The sequence below is a fragment of the Catharus ustulatus genome, chromosome 11 (assembly GCF_009819885.2).
Source record: "Catharus ustulatus isolate bCatUst1 chromosome 11, bCatUst1.pri.v2, whole genome shotgun sequence".
In the NCBI taxonomy this organism is placed as follows: domain Eukaryota; kingdom Metazoa; phylum Chordata; class Aves; order Passeriformes; family Turdidae; genus Catharus; species Catharus ustulatus.
In genome coordinates this window covers 14,417,941-14,440,732 of record NC_046231.1, presented here as the reverse complement: position 1 = coordinate 14,440,732, position 22,792 = coordinate 14,417,941, and the positions used below count along the sequence as shown (strand labels likewise).

Genomic DNA, 22,792 nt, shown 5'->3' with positions numbered 1-22,792 from the left:
AGCAACCGGCTCCCGGAGCATCCATCCTTTCTCGATGCCCGCGGGAGGGCGCGCAGAGCCCCAGCGGCCTCTCCCGCGCCAGCGGGCGGGGAAGGGGCCGGGCCGGGCCGGGCCGGGCCGCGTCCGCCGCGAGTGTCGCTCGGGGCCGCGGCGGCGGCGGCGGGGCCATGGCCGTGGTGGAGGCGGCTGAGGCGACGGTGCAATGCCGGGTGCAGTACCTGGAGGACGCGGATCCCTTCGCCTTCGGCAGCTTCCCGGAGCCCCGACGAGCCCCGGTTCACGCCGTGGAGGAGGCGCTGGCCCTGGGAGCGCAGCTGCCCGCGCTGCACCGCCTGGTCGGGTGCCCGCTGCCGGTGAGCAGGGACGGGGCCGGCGGGGAAAGCACCGTGCTGGCACCGTGAGGGGACGCCTGGGGATTGCTAGGGGGGTCCGAGGGGCGAGGGATCGGCCGGGGTTTCCCGGGCAGCGCTCCCGGTGTGAGTCACGGCGGGATTTGTGAGCCCCCGCGGGAGATGCCAGCCTCGGCCGGCCCCGAATGAGTCGGCGGGAGGAAGAGGATGTGCTGCTCAGAGCAGGCAGGAACCCCGACAGGGGAAGCAGGATGACGGCAGGCGTCCATCCTCGTGTGGTCGGGGCTGAGCAAGGCAGCGTGTTCCCCACCGGCCCCGCACTTCCACGCCGCCAACCAGGAGCGGAGCACACCGGCTGCACCTGGGGCCCTTCCAGTGCTGCGGCTTGCTGGGCACGTGGAACTTGGGGAGGTGATGGGGGAGGCAGAGGCCACCAGCCCCTCACCAGCCCCTGATCTCACCGGTCCGGCAGCAGCTTTGTGACCAGACAGCAGTACGGAAATTCATGCTGAGCAATTTCCTTCAGCTGGGAGGAAGGCAGGAGGCCGAATGCGGAGCGAGGCACCGCGTCTTGTTTGTGTCCTCAAGTCTGGCTCGGGCTGGGAAGTGGAGGAGACAGGGGGAGCAGCGTCCCTCCCTGCGTGTCCCCTGTGGGTGTGATGTCTCGGAGCATCCTTCTCAGGATGGGGACAGGCTTGTTTTCTTGCTTAGGAACGCGGGACCCTGCAGAGCTTGGCAATAGCTGAGCATCTCCGTCTTGCAGCACTACAGGAGTGCAGGGAAGAGAGGCAGGAACTCCCGGATTTTGGAGTCAGAGCCGGAGTGGAGAGATGGGGCAGCAAGAAGGGGGAAATCAGCTCGGTGTGCCTGGCACTGAGTTTGCTGGCGTTCCAGGGGAGAGGGGATCACTTTGAGACCTTTGCCTGCACCAAAAAAGTCCCCTCCCGTTTATTCCCCTTTTCATTTTTCTTGGAGCAAAGAAGCAGCGTCTCATGTCGCTGTCATGGGATTTTTAGGCGGTGACTAAAGGGAGTTTATTTGGGAACAAACAGCCTGGAGACATGACGAATGAAGCAAACTCAAATTTCAGGCGTGTGCTGTGCTCCCTGGGCAGGAGCTGGCTGTAACGGGATCGCCAGCCCGGAGTGCTGCCATGGTGGCACGGGGCAGTGGCGGGGGGGAGGGGAGACTGGACACTGCGTTCCCGAGGGCAGGAGCCTAGCAAGGAGGTCCTGTGCCCAGCAGAAGGGTGTTGACCCTGGGATTTCAGGCTCTGTTCTCTGCCTAAGCCAAGCTCTGGATAATTTTTTCCTGTAGTTTCTCTGTATCATCCCATGACCCGTGGTGAAATGACAGTCGAACAGCCTGGATCCTGTCCTGGATCTATAAACCAGATTTCTGGATTATATAGGCTATAAACCATGCTGCCTTTAGCACACTGCACTGTCTGAGGCAGCAGGGTTGTCCCATCTGACAAGCTGGGATTTGCATGAGCAAATGTGCTCATTGGGGGCCTCCTGCACCAGGGTCTACAGCCTGTGGAGTGAGGTCAGTCTCCCAAACCACCCAGTTCAGTCGAAATCCAGAGCTGACACCCTTGGACCATGAAGATGTCGTTCCCCTGGCATGACCAGCCAAAGCCTCCCCTGGTGCTTTTTGTGCCAGGTACCTCTCAGCTCCATTAGTCACCGCCCTAAAATTAGTAAATGAACAGTCGGATTTTTCCCAAGGAACTGGCTGTAAAATAAATTCAGCAGGGGATGCCTGGTGCCAGGTTTGTCCTGCTGGGCAGCGTGCCTGGACCTGCAGAGCACTGGAAGAGGATGCAGCAGCCAGGAGGGAACTGGGCTGGGATACTCTCATCATTGGAGGAAGATTGAGCCACAGGCACTCAGGGGATGAGCTGCCATGGGAAAGCAGCTGAATCCTACCCTTGCTAGGCCCAGCTAAGCAGCTCCCTGTGCTGGGAACAGCTTAGCAATAATGAGCAAAGGGTTTTTCGTGCAAGCATCACTGCCTTGTATAGCCTGTCCTGCCCCATGACACCCTTGGTGCTTCCTCTCCCTGAACATGACCTGTCACTGATTACTTTTTCATGCTCTTCGGGAAGTGTGTTTGTGCTTGGAAATACCTTCCTGCTTTGTTTGCTGCTGCATTGTTTGCCTCCAGGCTGATACTATCTTCTCCAGCTTTCCAGCATTTTTCTAGTACCCTTGGGTGATGCTTGGGCAGGGTGTGGACTGGGTTTTCTGAACTTCTGCAGGCAGGTTTTGACAGGGCAAGTTTTTTTGGCTGTCCTTAAAGTCCCCAAAGGCCTCTTCGCTCCCTTGTCTCCCTTGAGCACTATCTCACCTCTGAATCTGGGGATTTTTCCAAACAATTGCAAAACCCATCAGGCTAGAGTTTTACATTCTCCTTCCTCTCCCGGAAATCTGAGAAGAGCAAACAGCTCGCTGGCCTCAGTGCTATAAACTTACTGAGAGCTCTTGTGCTCAACAGACGTGCTGGTGGGGCAATCTCTGTGTGAGAAGTGTGCAATCCCCATCCCACAGTCCTGCTACCCTCTGTTTCCCAACAGGCTTGAGGAGGGCTTTGGTGAGGGTCTTTGCCCCACTTAACCTCTGGAAGGCACAAAAGCAGTGAGGAGGGGTTGTCAGTGGCACTGAGTGTTGGTGCTCAGCAGCCCCCAGCACTCCCCAGCTCCCAATGTCATCATTGCATGGATCCTGGGAAGGAGCTGCAGCCATGGTTTTCAGGACACCATGGTTTTCATGCCATGGCTTTTCCAGGACACCAACTGCTGCCCAGGACTGGGGTCCTCCCCACTGCTACAGGTCTGTTATGAGCAACAAGAGATCTGTTAATGAGCAATGAGCCCAGCTGGAGGAGCTTTGGGAGGGAAGCAAGTTTGCTCTTCTGGGCCGACTCTGGGTGACCTCCAGAGATCCCTCCTGGCTTGGGTGTTATTGCCCCCATGATAAGGCAGTGGCAGTGTTCTCATACACTTGCTGCCATCCATCAGGCAGGAATGGACAAGCACCTGGGCTCCCTGGCAGTGGACACCCTTCTTAGCCCTCCAGCTAAATTGAGGTGAATGTGCTTGTCTGAGGTTGGGGCTGGGGTCAATCTTGTGACTGGCATAACTCTATAAACCATCAGCCCCTGTGTGTTTTGGGAGGACGGCCAGCAGCTGGTGATGCCAGGGCTTTTTGACCTATCAGTGTTTAACTGCTGCTTACTATATTTAAATAATATATTTTTCCTTTCTAGAAGAGCTGCAGCGATGTTGGGTAATTGTGGTTACTGCAAAAAGAAAGTGTTAAAAAGGGGGTAAAAGTGTTTCCTTTGTTGGCAGATAAAGAGGATATTCACTGCCTGGCCTTGAGCATCCTCCCATGTGGGGATGCTGTAACAGGGTTAGCAGGAAAATGTGATGCTGTGGTGAGTGGTGTAAGTTCATCTGTGCAGGGACAAAGTCTCCATACTGGAGGTGGGGAGGTTCCCATCTCACCTCCATTGAATCCTGGAATGATTTGGGTTTGAAGGGACCTTAAAGGGATTATCTTGTTCCACCCTGCTGCCATGGGCAGGAGCACCTTCTATTATACCTCTTGTTCTAAAACCCACCCAACCTGGACTTGAACTTCCAGGGATGGGGCATTCAGCACAGACAGAAACCTTTTCCAGGTCATGGGTCGTTGTTCCACATCAGGGCTGGCACCAGCACTGTGTCCTCAGCAAGACCCCAGAACCTCCCTGTGAATGGGTGAAGGAAATCCATCCTGCTGCAGGGTGGCTGGGACTCCCAGGAGCTGTGGGCTGGATGTGTGAGCGTGGGACATTCTTCTCTCCCAGCTCTGCTTTGCCCTCAAGTCCTCATTGCCCTCAAAGTCTGGCTCATTTACCAGGCAGGAGACAGATGAATCAGAGTCACTCTGCACTGGGAGCTGTCAGTAACCTGTGACCCCAAATTGCTGCCCCCAGCAGGATGACACAGAGATCCCAGCTTGATCCTACAGGGTATAAACCCCTTGTCTGAATAACCCCTGGCCCTGGGGCAGTTGCTACTCCCTGGTGTGGAAGTGCTGCCCAGGATTCTTGGCAGGGCAGCAGGAGCCTGGGACAACCTCTCCATCCCCAGGGAGGCCACAGACAAACCAGAGCCAGTGCTTGGAGCATCCCTAGTGGGAAACGTTGCCAAGCTCACACAGGAAATACACGGGGTCAAGTCCCAGGGGCTTGGCCTCCCCCCACCAGCTGGGACATGTCACCAGCCCCAAAGGAGCTGGGGATGTTAACTCTGGCTTGGTGGGGCTGTGGCAGCCCAGAGAAGGCAAGGCTTTTGTACTGGGTGTGATTTGCTCTTTGCTGTCTTTGAGTGCCTGGATGGATGCAGAGATACCTGAGGGGATGCAGGGATGGCCAGGAGGATACAGAGATTTCTGGGAGAATGCCCAGGAGTATGCAGGATTGGCTGGGTGGATGCAGGGATGTCCCGGTAGATGCAGGGTCGCAGGACAGCCTGTCCCAGTGGAGGAATTGAAGCATTCCCCAGTGAGCAAACCCAGTGTGGGCTCAGTGTTAGGGACTCAGGACTGTTTGCTGCACATTGCCATGGCTGGCTGGTGTGGCCAGTGACCACGGGAGGTGGAGTGGGACACATCAACATCCAAGCCAACAAAGTGCCCCGCCAAATTGCCCGTAAGGCGTGGTCAGTACTAATTACTTCAATGCATGTGGCATGTAGTTTACCCTCGGTGTGACGTATTAACGGCACACTCTCAGTGAATTCATGTGTGTGAGCTCGTGCACAGTGCTGGGATGCAAGGAGATGGGAATGTCGTGGAAAGGAATCCCAGTGAGACGCAGGAGCCATACCCAGATCTGCTGTGAGATCTCCAATGGGGAAAGGCACTGATGGGAAAGGCAGAGAAGCTGTGACTGTTCTCATTTGATCTCCTCAGCCACAGGACTGTGCATGGAGCTTTTTGGGGTTGAAATTGAGGTGGGGTTTTAGGTGGCTGGTGGACCCCCACTTCTCCCCCCTATTGCTGCTTGCACTGCTTGCTCTTCTTTGCACCACGAGCAGCTTTAATAATGGAGTTTTACCCCCAGTCCTCAGTTCCTGCCATGCAGATCTGTTCCTTGGAGGTGGGGTAAGCAGGGAGAGGGTGGGGCAGGGGAGTTGCAATGCTTTAGGAGCAGATCCAGATGTGCAGGGGAGGGAGGGTGCTGTCATTGCCCTCCCTCGTGCCTCGAGGGCGAATTACCAGACCCAGAAGAGCTGCCTGGGTGCTGTGGGGTGCTGCTGGCTCCAGGGTGCCTCATGGACTTTGTGGGTGCCGTGCCCACTGGCTGTGCACCATGGTTGTTGTGCATGGACTTCCTGGGCAGACGCCCCTCGCCCCAGCCTTGTCTCAGGGCTGTGCTTATCCACATCCTGATGGAAGAGGCCAGGTGGCTCTGGGCTGAGTCAGAGGGTGTGCCCTGCTTTGGGGTGTCCCTGGCTGGGCTGGGTGTCTGACAGTTCCCTCAGACCCAGTCCCTGCAGGCAGGGGCAATTTGCCAGCCCTCTAAGAGAACCTGCCCCAGTCACACCCCTGCTAAGGGGAGCCCCAGGGAGCCAATCAACCTGTTGCCATGGCTCCCACCCAGGGATTGCCAAGGAGCTCCATGGTGGCCGGACTGCCCTCACTCAGCCTTTTCCAGCCTGGGGTTGTTTCTGCACATCAGCACCAGGCTGAGGCAGAAGGTGTTGGGCCATCTCCCTGCAGAGCCAGTGACTGGGGACAGGTGGGACGTGCCACCCCACTCCAGGATGGGTCTGCCAGCTGAGTTTGGTGTGGGCAGGAGGGTGACCTGGGAATGCTCTGGGAGCCAGTAGGGCTGTGGTGGGCATGGCTGCTCAGCCTGGCTGTCTGATCCCCAGCTGGAGGACTGCACGCTGCAGATCTCACCCTCTGGACACTACTTGGACCTCGACTTGTCCCTGCTGGAACAGAAGGATGATCTGGAGGGTTTCTATGAGGAGGTCAGGTGAGGCACATGGGAGACCTGAGTCCTGTGGGGACACAGGGACCCCACACGTGTGTGAACACCGTGGGCAAGGAGCCAGGGGCTGTGGTGATCCCACTGCAGGCACTCACACTGCAATTTCCTCCACCTTAGGAAGGGGAGACGGCCAACCCTGATCCTGCGCACGCAGCTTTCCGTCCGAGTCCACGCCATCATCGGTGAGTCAGGGCTGCTCCCTCCTCCAGGCTGATCCAGCAGCTCCACTGCCCTGGTTGGTGGAGGTTTGGCCTCTGCAGTGAGTTTTGGCCAAGGTTTTTGTGATGGAGAGGGCTGCTTCCACCCCATAACCACTCCCAGAGATCAGGGGACATGATCCTCATGGCGCACCCGCTGGGTTAATCCCCTCCATCCTCAGAGATCAGGACTTTGGCCTCTTGGGCTGGGAGCCCACCACCCACTGCAGTTATTCTGGGTCATTCATGCGAGCTCTAAATATAGCTGTGAAGACATAAACAAAAGGCTCTTGCGCAGCAGAAAGTGCTGCCATGGTTCAGGCAGCCTGCTCTGAGGTCCTGCAAAATATTCAGGAGTCTCAAGCCTTTTTTTTGTCTTTGGCGGGGGGAAAACAAGCACTGAGCAGAGTGATGCCAGATGGGCATCAGCTGGCTGTTGCAGGGCTGCAGCTGAACCACGCAGGAAGGGGCAGGAAGCCCAGGGTCAGGGTCATGGTCATGCTTTTTGCCAGCAGTTCCCAGGCTCTGTCTGAACCCTGAGCTCTTCTGCTTTTCCTCCCAGCAGCTCTGCCTTCCCTCTCAACTCTCTGACAAGCTGATAAGCGAGTGGAGGAGGTTGCTGGGACACTGTGTTTTACAGGGCATGTCTGGAGGACTACTTGGACATCTTGTTTTCGGCTTGTTACAGCTCTAAGCCTGACCCAAATAAGTTGGGATGTGTGGCTAACTCACTTTTTGCATGTGGGAAGTGCTGGCTCCCAATGGCTTTGGTGTCTTCTTGGGGCCTTCCAGCTCCCCAATGCCCCTGCTGGCTCCTGCCTGCAGGCACCACCCCCATAAGCACAGTGACAGTCCTGTCCCCGAAAAACCCATGTCACACTACTGGCCTTCCTATCTCTATCCTGTGGTTTTTCCCAAGCCCTGGGGCTGCTGGGAACTCTGAAACCACGGCATGGCTGTGCCCAGGGAGGGATGGCTAAAAGTAGCTCAACCTCCTGCCTATGTTCCTGTTTAGGTTCTGCACAGGAAACCAGAGGGGATATTTGTGTCACTGCTGGTCAGAAAAAGAGGGTAAAAAACGGAAATAGGAAAGTGGGAGGGCTGAGATGTGTAGTTGTGGATCAGCAGCTGCTTCCAGCCAGTGTGTCCCACATCCGGGGCAATGCTGGGGTGATGGCACAGGGATCAGGATCAGGGTAAGTCAGGATGTGGGGCTTTCCCAAGAAGCCCCTGTTCCGCAGTGAAACACTCACACCACATCTCTCCTTTCCTCCCAGAGAAGCTGTACAACTCACAGGGCCCGGAGCTGCGGAGATCCCTCTTCTCCCTGAAGCAGCTCTTCCAGGTGGGGTGATGCTGGTGTGGTGGGGGGGCAGGGGCTCCCCCAGGGCTGGCTGCCCACCCCACACTAAGGTAACACTTGGCCTTCTCCCCACAGGAGGACAAGGACCTGGTGCCAGAGTTTGTGAACCTGGAGGGGTTGACATGCCTGATCAAAGTGGGGGCAGAGGCTGACCAGAACTACCAGAATTACATCCTCCGGGGTTGGTATTTGGGCACAGGGCACCTCTGGAGCAAGTTGCCTAAAGAAGCTGTGGATGCCCCATCCCTGGAAGTGTTCAAGGCCAGGTTGGATGGGTCTTTGATGCAACTTGGTCTGATGGAAGCTGTCCCTGCCTGTGGCAGGGGAGTTGGAATGTGTCTTTAAGGTCCTTTCCAACCCAAAGCATTCCAGGATTCTATGCTTATCCCCAGGGAGGAAGATTGGGATTAAGGGCAGGCGAGCCAGAAAGTCTGCCAGGGCTACTCTGCCTTCCCAGCAGCCAGACATTGCCCTTGCTGTGGTGAGGCTGTGCAGGGATGGGAATTCCCAACCCCTGCCTGCTGCACCATCAGCCTGCCCACTCTCTGCCTTACAGCCTTGAGCCAGATCATGCTTTTCATGGATGGGATGCAGGGTGTCATCAACCACAATGAGACCGTCCAGTGGCTGTACACACTGTCAGGAAGCCCAGTGAGTGCCTGTTGCTCTTGGGGGCTGCCTGTGCCCTCCACTGCACCCCCTTCCCTGCTTGTGGCTGTCCCTTGCACCATCCCTCAGAGGATGTACTTTACTCTTTGGCTCTGGGCTTGGTACTTTGGTACCTTTGCTTGTGTTGGGTCCTGCTCCCAGCCATCTGCAGACCCAGGATCTGCAGACCTCCCCATCCTGATGTGACTACATTCCCAGGCACAGAGCTTGAGTAAGACACTCCTGCTCCAGGTCCCTTCCCAGTGCTTCTTGGGCATCAGCCTCACAGCTGCAAGTCCCTGGCCCCACAGCAAATCTTCCAGTCCTGGGGCATGGGCACAGCCACCCCACAGTGCCCCAGCAGCATGCTGGCAGGCCTTGTCACTGCTGCTGTCCCAGCTGCCATCCCTTGTCCCAGTTTCGCCTGGTGGTGAAGACAGCACTGAAGCTGCTCCTGGTGTTTGTGGAGTACACAGAGCCCAACGCCTTGCTGCTCATCCGTGCCGTCAATGCCGTGGACCAGGCGAAAGGTGATACAGCTCCAGCCTCCTGCGAGAGCCCTGCTGGGAGACACTGTCCCCTCCTGGCCTGCATGTCACCTGTTCATGCCTCTTTTCCCAGGTGCCTGTCCATGGTCCAACCTAATGGCCATCCTGGAGCAGCGTAATGGGGCTGACACAGAGCTGCTGGTGTTCGCCATGACACTGATCAACAAGGTCTGTGGAGGTGTCCTTGTGGTGCCACGCTGCTGGGGCTCAGTGTGGGTCCCCCCAGTGCCAGCAGCATCCCTCTGATTCTGCCCAGACACTGGCAGCCCTCCCAGACCAGGACACCTTCTACGACGTGACCGACTGCCTGGAACAGCAGGGCATGGAGCAGGTGGTGCAGCAGTACCTGGGCAGCAAGGGCACCGACCTCGACTTGAAGCAGCAGTTCACACTCTACGAGGTGAGCAGGGCTCCAGCACGATCTGACCATGTGCCACCTGCCTCCAGCAGGGAGGGTGAGTGCATGGGGTGGCAGGGATGCTGTTGTGCCTGGTGCCATGCCCCTGGTCTCTCCACAGAGTGCTCTCAAGCTGGAGGATGATGTGGAAGAGCCGCCCCTGGGGGGACGCAAGGAGCGGAGGAGGACAGACGAGGGCCGGCGTGGGTGGCGATCCCAGGGCGGCTCCCAGGATGCCAGTGCCGATGCCCAGCCACTGCTGGGGTCTCCTGGCACCCCAAAGGAGCCCCCAGCTGAGAACATCCTGCCTATCCCTGCACCAAACAACCCAGCAGAGTAAGTGCAGCTGGAGGTGGTCTGTGGTGGGGGTGCTCCTGGGATGGTGAAGACACTGGGATGCCACATAAGCAGCACTTGGATCTATTGCTAGTGCCAGGGTGTAGAGCATCCCTGTGGGACTGCTCTCAGTCTCTGTCAACTTCTTCCAGACCCACCAGCATCTACAACAGCACGTCCAGCGTGCGGCTGGCCCTGGCCTCCCCCCCAGCCGAGAAGGAGCAGCCCCCAGGCCCAGGAGAGCGCAGCGTCTACAAGTAAGGAGCCAGGGGGGGCTGGGTGCATGGAGGTCCCTCAGAGCAGCAGGATGGGCTCCCAGGAGCATGAGTGTGTCCATCCCAGGGCACACTGCCTTTCCCTGGGGAGAAACAGTCTGGGAGGGCACTGGAGCTGGGAGGAATGTATGAGGGGGCAGCAGGTATCAAATGGTCAGCCAGGGACTCCAAGGCATCCTTCGGGCATACACAGCTCTGCTCCAGTTCCTCCTCATTCTCCTCTCTGCCCACGCTTGCCCTCTCCTCTGCCCACTCTTTCTGTCTTTCCTTTTGCAGGCTGCACCAAACTGCCCCTGTCTGGTAAGTGCCTGGGCTCTGCATGTGCGTGCTCCCTCCCAGCATGATCATAGAATAATAGGATCCTGGAATAGTTTGGGTTGAAAGGGACCTTAAAAACCACCTAGTTCCAATGGCTCCACAAGACCAGGTTGCTTGAAGCATCCAGCCTAGTCTTACAGGGATGGGGCATCCACAGCTTCTCTGGGCAACTCATGCTAGTGTCTCAATACCCTCACAGGGAAGAATTTCTTCCTAATATCCAATTTAAACCTACTCTCTTTCAGCTTAATGTCCTAGTAATTCTCCCTTGCCCTATCCTATGGTGCTCTGGGGGGAGCAGGCACTTGCTGCCCCCATCCCTTGCCTCTCCCCTTCAAGTCCTACCTGTGGGACCCCAACCTACTCTCCCATCACCCCACAGGATGTGGCACCCTCTGATCCCTGCTTTGGGTGAGGTGTCCTTGCTGGGGGTGGCACAGCCTGCTCCAGGTGTCCTGACCTGGAGCAGGAGATGATGTCCCATCTCTCCAGCACCCGATGCCATGTGGTGCCTGGGCAGGAAGGGGCTCTCCTGGCCATGGGGCAAGGGTTCCATGCTGGAGGGCTGCCAGGTGGGTGTGTGCAGGATGCATGAGCCCCAGGGGCTGCCACAGTGGGGGCTAACCCCTGTTTTCCCTCAGGCGGGAGGATGCCCCCTCCTTGCATGGGGACAAGCCTATTTTGAAGAAGTTTGAGTAAGTAGAGGCATGCGTGTGTCTCCAGGCATGCGCTTCCTTGGACTGGTACCCAGCTGGAGGTGTCCAGGCTCTGGCCACACAGGGCATGAGGAGCAGGAGCATGTCCTCAAGTCTCTGCCTTGGTGCCCTCCTGGGTTTTGCAGCTTTTGGATGAGGGTTGCAGTGAGTGCCAGATCTGTTGGGACCAACCAGTGACAGCAGCACCCTGTTGGCACAGCTGTGGGGCCATCACCTCTCTCTGCAGGGCTCAGAGGAGGTTGAGTCCTTGGTGTCCCCAGTGGAGTGTGACCAGTGCAGGGGGTTTCTGTGCTGTGGGACTGACTGTGCAGTGTGGCATGGTGTGGTTTGCCAGTTGTCCCTATTGTCCCCATCCCTGCTTTGCTCCCAGCCAACATCCACCCCATCTTGCAGAGCTCGCTTTTTGGAGAACCTGGCTGCAGCCCAGAAGGAGAAGATCTCTTCCATGGCCAAGGGACGGCTCGATGTCCTCAGTGACACTACACTGGAGCATCCTACTGCTCTTGCATGGGAAAGAGACCACGGCACCTCTGATTCCGGGATGGAGCCACCCAGCATAAGTAGGTGCTGCCAGGGTGTGAGTTCCCAGCTCATCTGGGTCCTTGGGGTGGGGATTAGTGGCCCCTCGTCCCTATCCCATGCCCATCTCTGTGACACACAGAGCCTTGGAGGGGATGGTGGTGCCTCCTTGATCAAAATGCTGGCATCTGAGCACATCCCACTGCGAAGCAGGACTCCAGCTCCACATTGAGCCCAGCACCACCTGCCCCCTCCAAGCAGATTGTCCCAGCTTCTCCCTCTCTCCCTGCAGGGTCTCGTTTGGTTCGACCTGACATCACTGACTCCTGCAGCACCATCTCCTCTGACACCAAGTTTATGCTGGACATGCTCTTTGCCAAGGGCTCCTCAGAGTCAGGGAGGGAGAAGACGTTCCATGAAAGACCTTTATCCCCCCAGATCCAGGGTGAGGCGGAGATGGACACCAAGGGAAGTAGCAGCCAGGAGCAGGAGAGTGCCCGGCACTGTGCCAGGGCTTCAGATGGACCAGTAGCCAGTGCCCATGCCAAGCTGGTACGTGCCATGTCCAGCATAGATGACGAGACCCACACGCAGAAGCTGGAGAACACCAGGATGATGCCCATCAAAAAGGACACAGAGCTGACATGGGAGCGCCTGGAGACCATCCCTGTGCAGCTGAAGATCAAGGACCTGGACTTCACTGATTTGGGGGAAGAAGAAGATTTTGACATTCTGGACACAGGGCCAGTGACCAACGGCTCTTTCGTCCCTCCTGACATTGAAGCAATGAGTGCTGGAACATTCATGGCTCCCCCTCCACCTCCTGCCCTCCCTGGTTGCCCACCACCACCACCTCCACCTCCTGCCATCCCTGGTTGCCCACCACCACCACCTCCACCTCCTGCCCTCCCTGGTTGCCCACCACCTCCACCTCCTGCAGTCCCCAGCTGCCCACCCCCACCAGGGCTGCCAGGTCCCTCAACAACAGATGGTCCTTCCCAGGCCAAGAAGAAGAGGACAGTGAAGCTCTTCTGGAAGGAGCTGAAGCAGCTGGATGACACTGTGGGGCCTGGCAGGTTTGGCCAGGGGACACTCTGGGCATCCCTGCAGAATGTTGAGGTCAATGCTGCCAAACTGGAGCATCTCTTTGAGTCAAGGTCAAAGGAAGCACCAACCTCAAAGGTAATGGTGGCACCCATTGGCTAAGGGGACTTGGGGGTGGGAGGAAGGCCATGGGTTCCTGTGTCACCCCTACCCTATGTCAGGGATGGGCACCAGAAGCCTGGAGGCTCCGTGGGGTGATTATGGGCAGTGCACTGATTTGGTTTGGCTCACTGCCTGGTCTGTGTTTGGTTCCCTGTGTTCATAAGTTCATGAAAGCAAGCTCTTTGCCTGGCTGTCCCCATCCATCCTGTCCTCTTTGCAGAAAGCCACTGATGGCAAGAAGGTGGTGGTGGTGTTGGACCCAAAGAGGAGCAACGCCATCAACATTGGCCTCACCGTGCTGCCGCCCATCCATATAATCAAGACAGCCGTGCTCAACTTTGATGAGTTTGCAGTCAGTAAGGAAGGGATTGAGGTGAGCACAAGAGAAGCAGCTTCAGCTCCTCTGAAGTCTTCAGTAGGTGATTTCCCCAGGATGAGAGAAATACATGTCATGATGCCTGGAGTGACACATCCCATGTACAGAGTCTGATATATCCCTCTTTCCCTGCTCCAGAAAATCCTAACCATGGTCCCAACTGAGGAGGAAAAACAGAAGATCCAGGAGGCCCAGTTGGCCAATCCTGATGTGCCTTTGGGCTCTGCAGAGCAGTTCCTGCTCTCCCTGTCTTCCATTAGTGACCTCACGGCAAGGCTCCAGCTCTGGGCCTTCAAGCTAGACTATGAGAGCCTGGAGCAGGTATGGAGCTATGTACCCCATCTGCCCTCCCACCACTGACACCCCAGCAGTGCTAAGCACTGAGCCAAGCATGTTTCTGGTGAGGACCAGTCATATCCAAACATGCAAGGTGCCATCCCATGGCTGGGATGGGCTGCAGGTCCCCAAGGCAAGCATGGGCTTGGGTTGATCAGGGGATGATTGTTCTCATGGGTGAATGCTGAAGCTCCCAAGGAAGAGAGTGGCCAAGGAATCTCACCTGCTTCTCCCCTCACCCAGGAGATCGCAGAGCCGCTCTTTGATCTGAAGTTAGGCATGGAGCAGCTGGCCAGAAATCACACATTCAAGTGCATCTTGGCCACTCTGCTGGCCACGGGCAACTTCTTGAATGGTTCCCAGGTGAGGAGCAGGGTGAGGACCAGCCATGGTGTATGGGCACCCAGAAGGGTCTGTGGGGAGCTGGGAGGTGCTGGTGGGGACCCAGTGTATCTGCAGACTGTAGGTCTGCTGGAGTAGGGAGGAGAGTCCCTGCTGAGTCCATTGGGTTTCAGAGCAGAGGCTTTGAGCTCGGCTACCTGGAGAAGGTCTCAGAAGTGAAGGATACAGTACACCGGCAGTCCCTGCTCTACCATCTCTGCCAGATGGTGGTAGAGAAGTTCCCAGAAACCACTGACCTCTACTCAGAAATTGCCTCCATCACCCGCTCCGCCAAGGTGAGACAAGGCAGGTGACACCCAGGCAAGGGGAGGGTGTCATCCTGATGCCCAGCTGGCTCCCCAGCTACAGCAGCATGGCCAAGGAATGACATCTCACTCTTCCAGATTGACTTTGAAGAGCTGGCCAACAGCCTGGTGCAGCTGGAGCGGAGGTGCAGGTCTTCTTGGCACAACCTGAAGGTGATTGCCAAGCATGAGACCAAGCCAGTGCTGAAGACCAAGCTGACAGAGTTCCTCAAGGATAGCACCCAGCGCATCATCGTCCTGAAGGTGGTGCACAGGCGTGTCCTCAACAGGTTGGTGGCTTGGGGGCACAGCAAGAACCCTGCAGTCCTGTTGGTGGCCCTCTGTGACTGATGTTCCCATAGGTTTCACTCCTTCCTGCTGTACCTGGGGTACCCAGCGAGCGCGGCGCGGGAGGTGAAGGTAACGTCCATCTGCAAACTGCTGCGGGAGTTCGCCCTGGAGTACCGCACCTGCCGGGAGCGCGTCCTGCAGCAGCTGACGAAACGCGCCGCCCACCGCGAGCGCAGCAAAACCCGGGGACGGCTCATCACCGAGGTACAGGGACACTCGGCTGGGTGCCACTAGGAGCTGATGCTCCCCGTGTCCCCAACACCAACCTCTCCTCCCGTTGCAGACTGAGAAATTCTCCGGCATTGCCGAGGCAGTTCTGCCGCTTGCCGTGGTGTCCAGCAGCCCCAAGGAGCAGATGGAAGCAGGCCATGAGAGCATGAAGATTGTGCTGACGTCCCCCACAGATACCCCTGCCCGCCGCAGCCGAGCCAGCCAAGGTAGGAGCAGGATGGCAAAGGACCTCAAGGCATGCCCAGCTGCCTGGGGATGGCTGGTGCCAGCTACTTCATTGTCCCCATGCAGGAACAGGGCATGGCACTCCGACCCAGAGCTCTCCAGCCCAGGAGGATGTTCCCAGCTCACCCGATGATGCTTCAGATGAAATCATGGACCAGCTGGTGAAATCGGTGACTCACAATGCCAACCCTCGACCCTGCCCCAACAAGGAGCGCAGGAGGTCCCGTGTCAATAGGAAGTCCTGTAAGTCCCACCCTTGTGTCCTTGTGCCCTGGTCCATCTCAGTTCCCACACTCTGTCCCTTGTACTCTGTCCCATCTCCGTGTCCCTGTCTCACGTCTGTGTCCCTGCTCAGATGCTTTTTCCCATCTCTGTGTCCCTGTCCCCTTATCCTTTCCCATCTCTGTGTCTCAGTTGCCATACCCTGCCCCATCTCTCTTCCCAGGCTCTGGCCAATCCCCACATTCCCTCTCATCTCTGTCCCTGTCACTGTCTTCTGTTCCATCTCCTTGTCTCTGTACCCTGTCTGTATGCCTCGTCCCATCTCCATGTCTCTGGGCTCAGTCCCCATGCCTTGTCCCTTGTGTCCTTGTTCCCATGCCTTGTCTGACTCCTTCCCCATGGGCAACCCACGACCTGACATGCTGAGCCCACCAGACAGGATGTACCCTGAGATGAGTCCATGCCACTGAACCCATTACCCTGGCCATGCCTGGGCAGGCCCCCAGTGCCTGGCGACTCTGGCACCCAGTGCTGCTTGTGCTGCCAGTGCCACACTCTCCTCTTCCCGCAGTGCGGCGGACGCTGAAGAGCGGGCTCAGCGATGACATGGTGCAGGCGCTGGGCCTGGGGCGGGCACCTGGCATGGAGGTTTGAGGGGGCTGAGGGGGCTCTTGCTGCTCCCCACTGCCAGCAGCTCCAGGGTAGGACATGGTGGCAGCCCCTGCGGTTACAGGAGAGGCACTCTCTGCACCTTTGGCCTCGCCTCACTTTTCCCTGCCAGCCTCCAGCTCCTGGAGGTGCAGGCAGCAGGATGGGAATGATACCCCAGAGCTGGCAACCTGGATGGAGGATGCTCAGCACTTGTGCTTGGAGGCTCGAGGTTCATCTTCTCAACAGTATTAGAGGGGTCAAGGGGCTGGACTCAGACCCCCTCTGGGAACTGGGTCTGGCCCCTGGCCACTGTGGCAATAAAATCATCTGATATGCTGCCAGTGTCTCTTGTTCCTGTACCTGAGGGGCTGAATGATATGATACTCCCTCCCTGCCCAAGCCAGTATCCCTTCTCCTGCATCTCCAACTCTGCTGCCTGAGGCAAGCACTCAGCCAGTCCTGTGGTTTGTAGGCACTATTGTCCCTCTGGGGACAGCACGATTCTCTCTGCACTGGGACAGCTGAGGGACTTTTCCAGAAGGAGCAAGGACTGCTGCCAGGCTCAAGGCTGCATGCTCAAGGACAGGAGAAGCAGCTCGAGTGCAAGGCCACAGCACTAAAATTGTCTCACACCTCACGTCTCCTTTACAAACCTCTCCTGGGGGGTTTAGCTAGACCCAGACCTGGGTCAGAGGCAGAGTGGTTGTTCCCCTCTAGGAGCAGATCCAAGCCACAGCAGCCTGTGTCCCCCAGCCACAAGCCTCAGAAATACCTGTGCTTGCAAATACAGGCTGGCTGTTCCTACAGGAATGAATCAAGGACAATATCTCCCTGTCCCTATGGGAGCCTGGGAAATGTTCCTGCCACCTCCTGTCCCAGTGTGGCTCATGCCATGCCAGACACGGATTAAACCCCACATTGGGTGCTGACTGTGATGCTCCTCACAGTGGGTACCATTTCTGAGCATCCCCCTCTGCCAGCTGGGGTGCTTTGGGCACTCTCACCTGTGGTAGAGGCATTTGGGAATGGTGTCATGTCATTCATCACGACAGCTCCACCTCGGCGCTGCCCTGGCGCTGCCTCCAGCCCTGAATCCCGCACAGCAGGTCTCTGTGGATTTCAAGGAATGAAGAAAAACTCCACCGGGAAGGGCAGCTTTTCCCTCCTGGCTATCTCTGCCCGTTGTTCCTCTCCCACGAGGCTGGACATGCCAGGCTGCTCCGGCTTGCAGTGTGTCTGAGATCTTCCTGAGTGCCCCTGAAAGCAGCAAGATGTCACATTGAGAGCTGCAAGTGTCCCAGAAATACCTCAAGGTATGGTCTGGCTTTCCTGCCCTCTGGGTGCTTGACTTGGGGCTGCAAAGACAGGACAAAGAGATTATGGTAGGCAACAATGAGCCACAGGAGGAAGGAGAAAGGGGTGAGAAAGCATCTTCTTGACCCTCTGCAACTACTGCAGGTACCTAAAATGGTATTACACGTGACAGCCCCAGGATTGTTACTTCTGAGGGCTTACTGGGGGAAACTGAGTCAGGGTTCAGGGGAATGTGTTTGGGTTTTTCCATCTTTTTTTTTTTCAGCCTTGGTGTTATTTCCAGGATTCCCAGCCTGGCCCTGGACACACGCTGCCCTTGAGCGGCGCCTGAAGTGCTTGGCTTGGCCACAGCACAAGTGGTTTATGCCAAAAATAACGACTGGCAGGGGTGACCCCTGGGAAGGAGAGGGGGTGACAAGATGCTGGAGGCACGTTTGCAAGCTGAGGGGGATTGGGGCAGTCAGATGAGGCTTGCTGGGGACCTGGAGCATGTGTGGCCTCAGGCAGCATCAACAGAGATGGGGTGCTGCACCCCCAGTGGACTTCTCGAGGTGGGATGAAGTGACCCTTCCAGGGCACCCCATGGCACCTCCATTCCTTCCTCCATCTCCATCCCTGCGCGGCTCCTGCCCAGGCCAGCCCGGGACCACGAGCGGTGTCTTGCTGCCACGAGGGGGCATGGTGGCCACACACACGGCGAGCCTCCTAAAGGGACGCCTCACGTCCCGAAAGGACGCCCCGTGTCCCGCCGTTCTTCAGGGACTCGCCGCTGGCCTTCAGTTTGTTGTTCTCCCCTGCCTGGCACCCGGCGGGGCTGCACCCTGCTCCCTCTACCCAGCGGCACAGCCTGCCTGCCTCTTTCATGTCTCCTGTGCAATGACAGCCGCGTCCTTGGTCCTGGCAGTTTGTCTGGCCGGCGAGGATGGGTTCCTGTCTCTTATGATCAGCAGTGCCTCCAGGGCTTGTCCCTGGCCCCCATCCTGCCCTGGCCCCGTTCCAGGCAGTGCAAAGGAGCAGGGGACAGCAGGAATGAGTCTGGTTCCACTTTATGTTGCATTTATGCTCTTCTGTAGCTTCCCCCCTTACTGTGATAGATGCTCCCAGCCTTCTCCATTCTATCTTTTCCTGTCCCAACACAGGGTCCTGTTTGCTGCCACACTCTGAGGTTGGCTCCAGCTTCATGCTACGTGGGCATGTCCCCACTGCCACCCTCAAGCTCAGGGTGGGGGACTGCCCGCGGTCCTGGCCTCGTGGTTGCCACAAAGCCCCACCACCTTGTGTGGGAAGCACAGTTCCATCAGTGACAGCACAACCTCTCTTCACTTCCTGGGTCAGAGCCATCTCAAGCACTTGTTGCAAATACTGGTGCACCCTGGTCACCTTCCAGAAGCATTGTGATCATCTACCCCCCGCCAAAATTCCTCCTCCTGCCTCAGCTGGAGGACACCTACTCTACTTCCTGGCCTCAGCCCTCTTAAGCAATTTCAGGCTGACAACATGCTCCATTCTGCAACCACCTTCCCCAGCAGGATGGAGGCGTGGGATGGGAACCAGGTCACAGCTGCTGTGACCTACTGCCCCCTTCCCTAGGAGCAGAGGGAGCAGGATGTCACCTGGAGCATTGCCCAGTCAGCTTCCCCTGGCATCTGTCTCGTGGCCAAGGGGGAGATGCATTTCCCCTGTCCCTGTCACCCCAGTGCTGAGATACAGACTCTGTGATGGGCATGGAGGAGATGGGAGATGGGAGGTTGATGTTGGGCTGGCAAGGCAAGCCTGGCATGTGTACCACACATGACCCAGGAGAACACCACCTATTAGTGGAGATGGAGTCATGTTGGAGTATCACTGTGTCATAGCCACACTGAAGGAGTAAGGTCCCTGCTGCCCAAAATCAGGTCTGATTTGGGGAATTGTGGTGCAGAAAGCCTGGCTGGCAAAGGCTGTGCAGGCACAGTGACACAAGGTCCTCACCAGGGCAGAAGGTGAAACCTCCCAAAGCCATGAATGTGTCTGGAAACAGAACTGTGTTTTGTAAATACCTGGAGATTGTGCACGACCTGAAAAAACAAGTCAGAGGCTGGAATGTTCTGAAGATAAGGGGGTTTGGAGATTGCCAGAACCAGGGTCTGCACTTGCTTGGATGCTCCATGCTGCCAGCAGGGCTATCCTGGGAAGCAGCCCTGGTACTCTGCAAAGCAGCTGCTTCGCCACAGCATCCCAGGAGCAAGGACATCCTGCCCAGCCGCTAGGAAAATGTTTGGGCTGTGCCCACCATCCAGCTGAGGTGTGTGGAAACTCCCTACAGATGGAAGATCAAAGCCTGGGTCTCAGACTGATTCCATCAACATGGCATCAGATGCAGCAGACAACAGGCACCAGTGGACACCTGTGATTTACAGCTTCAAAATATAAGGAAAGACCAAAAAAAGTAATTTGTCAATTAAGCTGGAAACAAGTAATGGAAAAGACTGGGGAAGAAGAACAAAGAGCTAAGGTGGCTCCTTGGAGGCTGTGCCTGAGGTTGGCCATGCTGTGGGAAGTGCCTCCAGGCTGGGCATTTTTAGACTCTGTTTCCCATGCCTGAGGTTTGGAAAAGGATCACAGGGATGTTGTTGGGTGCAGGAAAGGCTTCCTGGAGTTGAACCTGGCTTAGCTGCATCACAACCACCTGTGGATCTGTGCCCCCAGTGAAGAATGCCACAATAACAGAGTTCCCATTACAGTAGAAAAGTTCAACCAGAATCAAGACAAATACACAAGTTCAGTAGTAGGACACAAATATTTGGTGCCAGGAGTAATCAATCACTGTCCTCTGCAAGATGCTTTGGGGCAAAATGAGAGTTAATCCCAGGCGGTGCAACAACCTTTGTCACCTCTGAACTGTCTCTAGCCTCAGATGCCAATGGGCTCCAGTGTCTCACACCTTCACTGTGAAGGATGAACCCCTGTCCATGCAAGGGCTCTTTGAGGACATTGTGTGGGACACAAGGAACCCCCTGAGCTTTAGTGCACATTCCCTTTTCTGTGCGTTTGACAGGCCACGGCAGGTACCCAGCCCTCAAGTGACATTGAAGGAGGCTCCAGCCCCATGGTCCCCTCTCCTGAGACAGCAACTGCTCCCAGGGAAGGACTGTACCTCATGGCATGTGTGAGGAAGCAAGAGCTGGCACAAATATCCATCAGCACTGAACAGGCAAAAATGCCCTGTTAGGCGCTTGCCTGGGTGGTGTTTCCTGAGGAGATAATAGCCCTGGAAGAAGGACTTGCTGTTTTGAAAAAGATTAAGTACCTGTGGCAGCAGCATGTGGATGAATCACAACCCTCATGGGCTTAGAGCCCCTGGAAATGGCTTATGGCACTTTGAAAACAATGTCATGAATCTTCTGCAGATCAGATTAGGGAGTGGAACAATTATCTCAAAACCTGTTAGTCATGGGAGGTTCCAGGAGCTGGAGGAACAGCCTAGGGCAAGGGGAGCACTAGGAAGATGTGGTGTGTGTCCCCCCTCCCAGGGACCTGCTTGAGCAGCCCCAAGAAAGGTGTAGGAGGTGGCTGTGGTTGAACCAGCCCCACTTCCCCTGTGAAAGGTGAGCTGTAATTAGCAGAACGGGTACGGAAGAGCTCAAGTAGGTCAAAAGGTAATGGGGCTATCACTGGTGTTTCCCAACAGCACAGCACGGCTGGGAGGCACCCTCGGGGTTGGGCAATGGGCAGATGAACAATGCCAGGCACTGTCTTCAAGGGAAGAGCACCAGTCACCCTGACTGCACACCAACCTTTTGGGGGAAAGCTGGGGAGCAGCCAGAGACAGCAAATGGTGCTGCTGGTCCAGCCCTGCCACATGGGACCTGTGATGAGAAAACCCACAGAAAGCCCTGACTGGTGTGACAAAGAACACCATGGCTATCTACAAACCCATCCTGAGGCGTCCTACAAGAAGGGCATCCCAAGACCATGTGTGAGAAGATCTGGAAGGGATGGATGGATGGATGGATGGATGGATGGATGGATGGATGGATGGATGGATGGATGGATGGATGGATGGACAGCCAACTCAGCTTTCAAGGTGGTTGTGGAAATTCATGTTGCAGTTTGGAATGGCCACATCTACCCTCTGTGAAACACTGACATGGGTACGGACTCTACATTCTGTCTGTCCCTGCAAAGCACCATACCCCTGACCCCACACCCTTGCATGCCCCAGCACCTCCAGATCAACCAGCACAATGAGGGATGGCCTCTCATGGAAAACAACCTTTCTCCAACAGGATTTTTCAAGCCCAAGTGAAGTGGTGTGTGGTGAGGTTTAGCTAGGTCCTCTTCACAGCCCAAGTTCCCTGAGGCTCTACTTTGTGGCCACCTCTATTGCTTTCACCAGGTTCAGTAGCCCAGGGCCGCAAGCAAGCAGATTCCTGTGGGAGAGCCCGCGGCCATGCTGTTGGGAACATCCCTCCTCCTCCTCTGCTATGCCGGCTTCCCAACATTCCCTTGAGCACTTCAAACTCAGCTGGGTGACACCACCACACCCCAACCAAACCACCCCAGCCTGTTCAACGCTGTACTTCTGCAGCCGTTGCCATCCCCACTGATGAAATGTGTTTTTCTGCCAGTACCAGGGAGGCTGCTTCCAATAAGGATGGCACAAGCATTCCTGGCATGTGACACCATCACAACAGGGCTCAGGGGTCTGGTGGGGCGGCCAGTGCTGATGGTAGCAGAGTTGGCAGGGCCTGGCTCCACTAGGAAGGGAGAACAAGTGTTGATGATGGCACGTGAGAGCCCGGGCAGAGAGTGCCAAGAGTCGGGCCCATGGCAGGGACGCATGAAGGATCACCGAGTACGGAGACTTGGTGAAATATTAAAGCAGGTGCTTAATAAAGCGAGCCCAGCGGCAGCAATTACCCTGTGTAATTAACCTGGGAAGGAGAGGACTTTGCCCCCCAGCCAAGTGGTGCAGGGAGCTCCTGCCAGCAACTGCTGGAGGTGGCACGGACCTGGCACCCAGCACTGCATGGCAGGGCTTCCCCAAGCTTCGCTGAGGCAAGCCAGGACCTGGCCTCCCAGCATGGCTCACCCCTGTGCAGCCCCAGAAAAACACCAGGTAGGTGAGTGGCAGAGTGCTGCCTGCTCTTGATCTTGAGAAATGGTTTGGGATCCCCCTGCAGTCACTGGGCCCAAGTCACATGGAGCAGCTGGGCGGGATTCACACTTCACCTGCCTGCTCTGGGCACTGAGGAACTGAGCATGGCTGGCCAAGGCACCAGGACCCGGGCACCCAGTGCTCCTACAGTGCTCCCCAGCAGGGTCTGAGGCCACCACCCTGTGCAGGGAGACCTGAGTAAGGGGTGGCCCTGACAGTGGCCATGCCCTGTGTTCTGCCTGTCTCAGTGGGGCGTGGGTGCTGGTGGCACTGGTTCTGGCTTGGGCAGCCTCCCTCCTGCTAAGCCACCCTGGATGCAATGCCACTTCCTGCCAG

General features: G+C 56.9%; 1 protein-coding gene across 2 annotated transcripts; it reads left to right on the top strand.

Annotated features, from left to right (window-relative positions):
- Positions 1–139: 139 nt before the first annotated feature.
- FHOD1 (formin homology 2 domain containing 1) lies at positions 140–16,340 on the top strand. 2 transcript variants are annotated; one of them, XM_033069597.1, is made up of 22 exons: positions 140–353; positions 6,280–6,386; positions 6,519–6,583; positions 7,876–7,943; positions 8,037–8,142; positions 8,518–8,612; positions 9,028–9,139; positions 9,231–9,325; positions 9,414–9,557; positions 9,676–9,890; positions 10,043–10,147; positions 11,593–11,759; positions 12,011–12,900; positions 13,145–13,297; positions 13,439–13,621; positions 13,880–13,999; positions 14,152–14,313; positions 14,422–14,612; positions 14,685–14,877; positions 14,957–15,110; positions 15,196–15,372; positions 15,923–16,340. In XM_033069597.1, the coding sequence occupies exons 1-22, from the start codon at positions 168–170 to the stop codon at positions 16,003–16,005; spliced, it is 3,771 nt and encodes a 1,256-aa protein (XP_032925488.1). In that variant the 5' UTR covers positions 140–167; the 3' UTR covers positions 16,006–16,340. The 2 variants fall into 2 exon arrangements, with proteins under 2 accessions (XP_032925488.1, XP_032925487.1); XM_033069596.1 differs by lacking the exon at positions 15,923–16,340 and having other exon boundaries at positions 15,196–15,916.
- Positions 16,341–22,792: the final 6,452 nt, after the last annotated feature.

Coding starts and splice junctions, on each gene's coding strand:
- FHOD1 (XM_033069596.1), top strand. CDS start 168: ATGGCCGTGGTGGAGGCGGCTGAGGCGACGGTGCAATGCCGGGTGCAG. Junction 9,140..9,230: donor TGCCGTGGACCAGGCGAAAG/GTGATACAGCTC, acceptor CTCTTTTCCCAG/GTGCCTGTCCATGGTCCAAC. Junction 14,314..14,421: donor CCATCACCCGCTCCGCCAAG/GTGAGACAAGGC, acceptor TCACTCTTCCAG/ATTGACTTTGAAGAGCTGGC.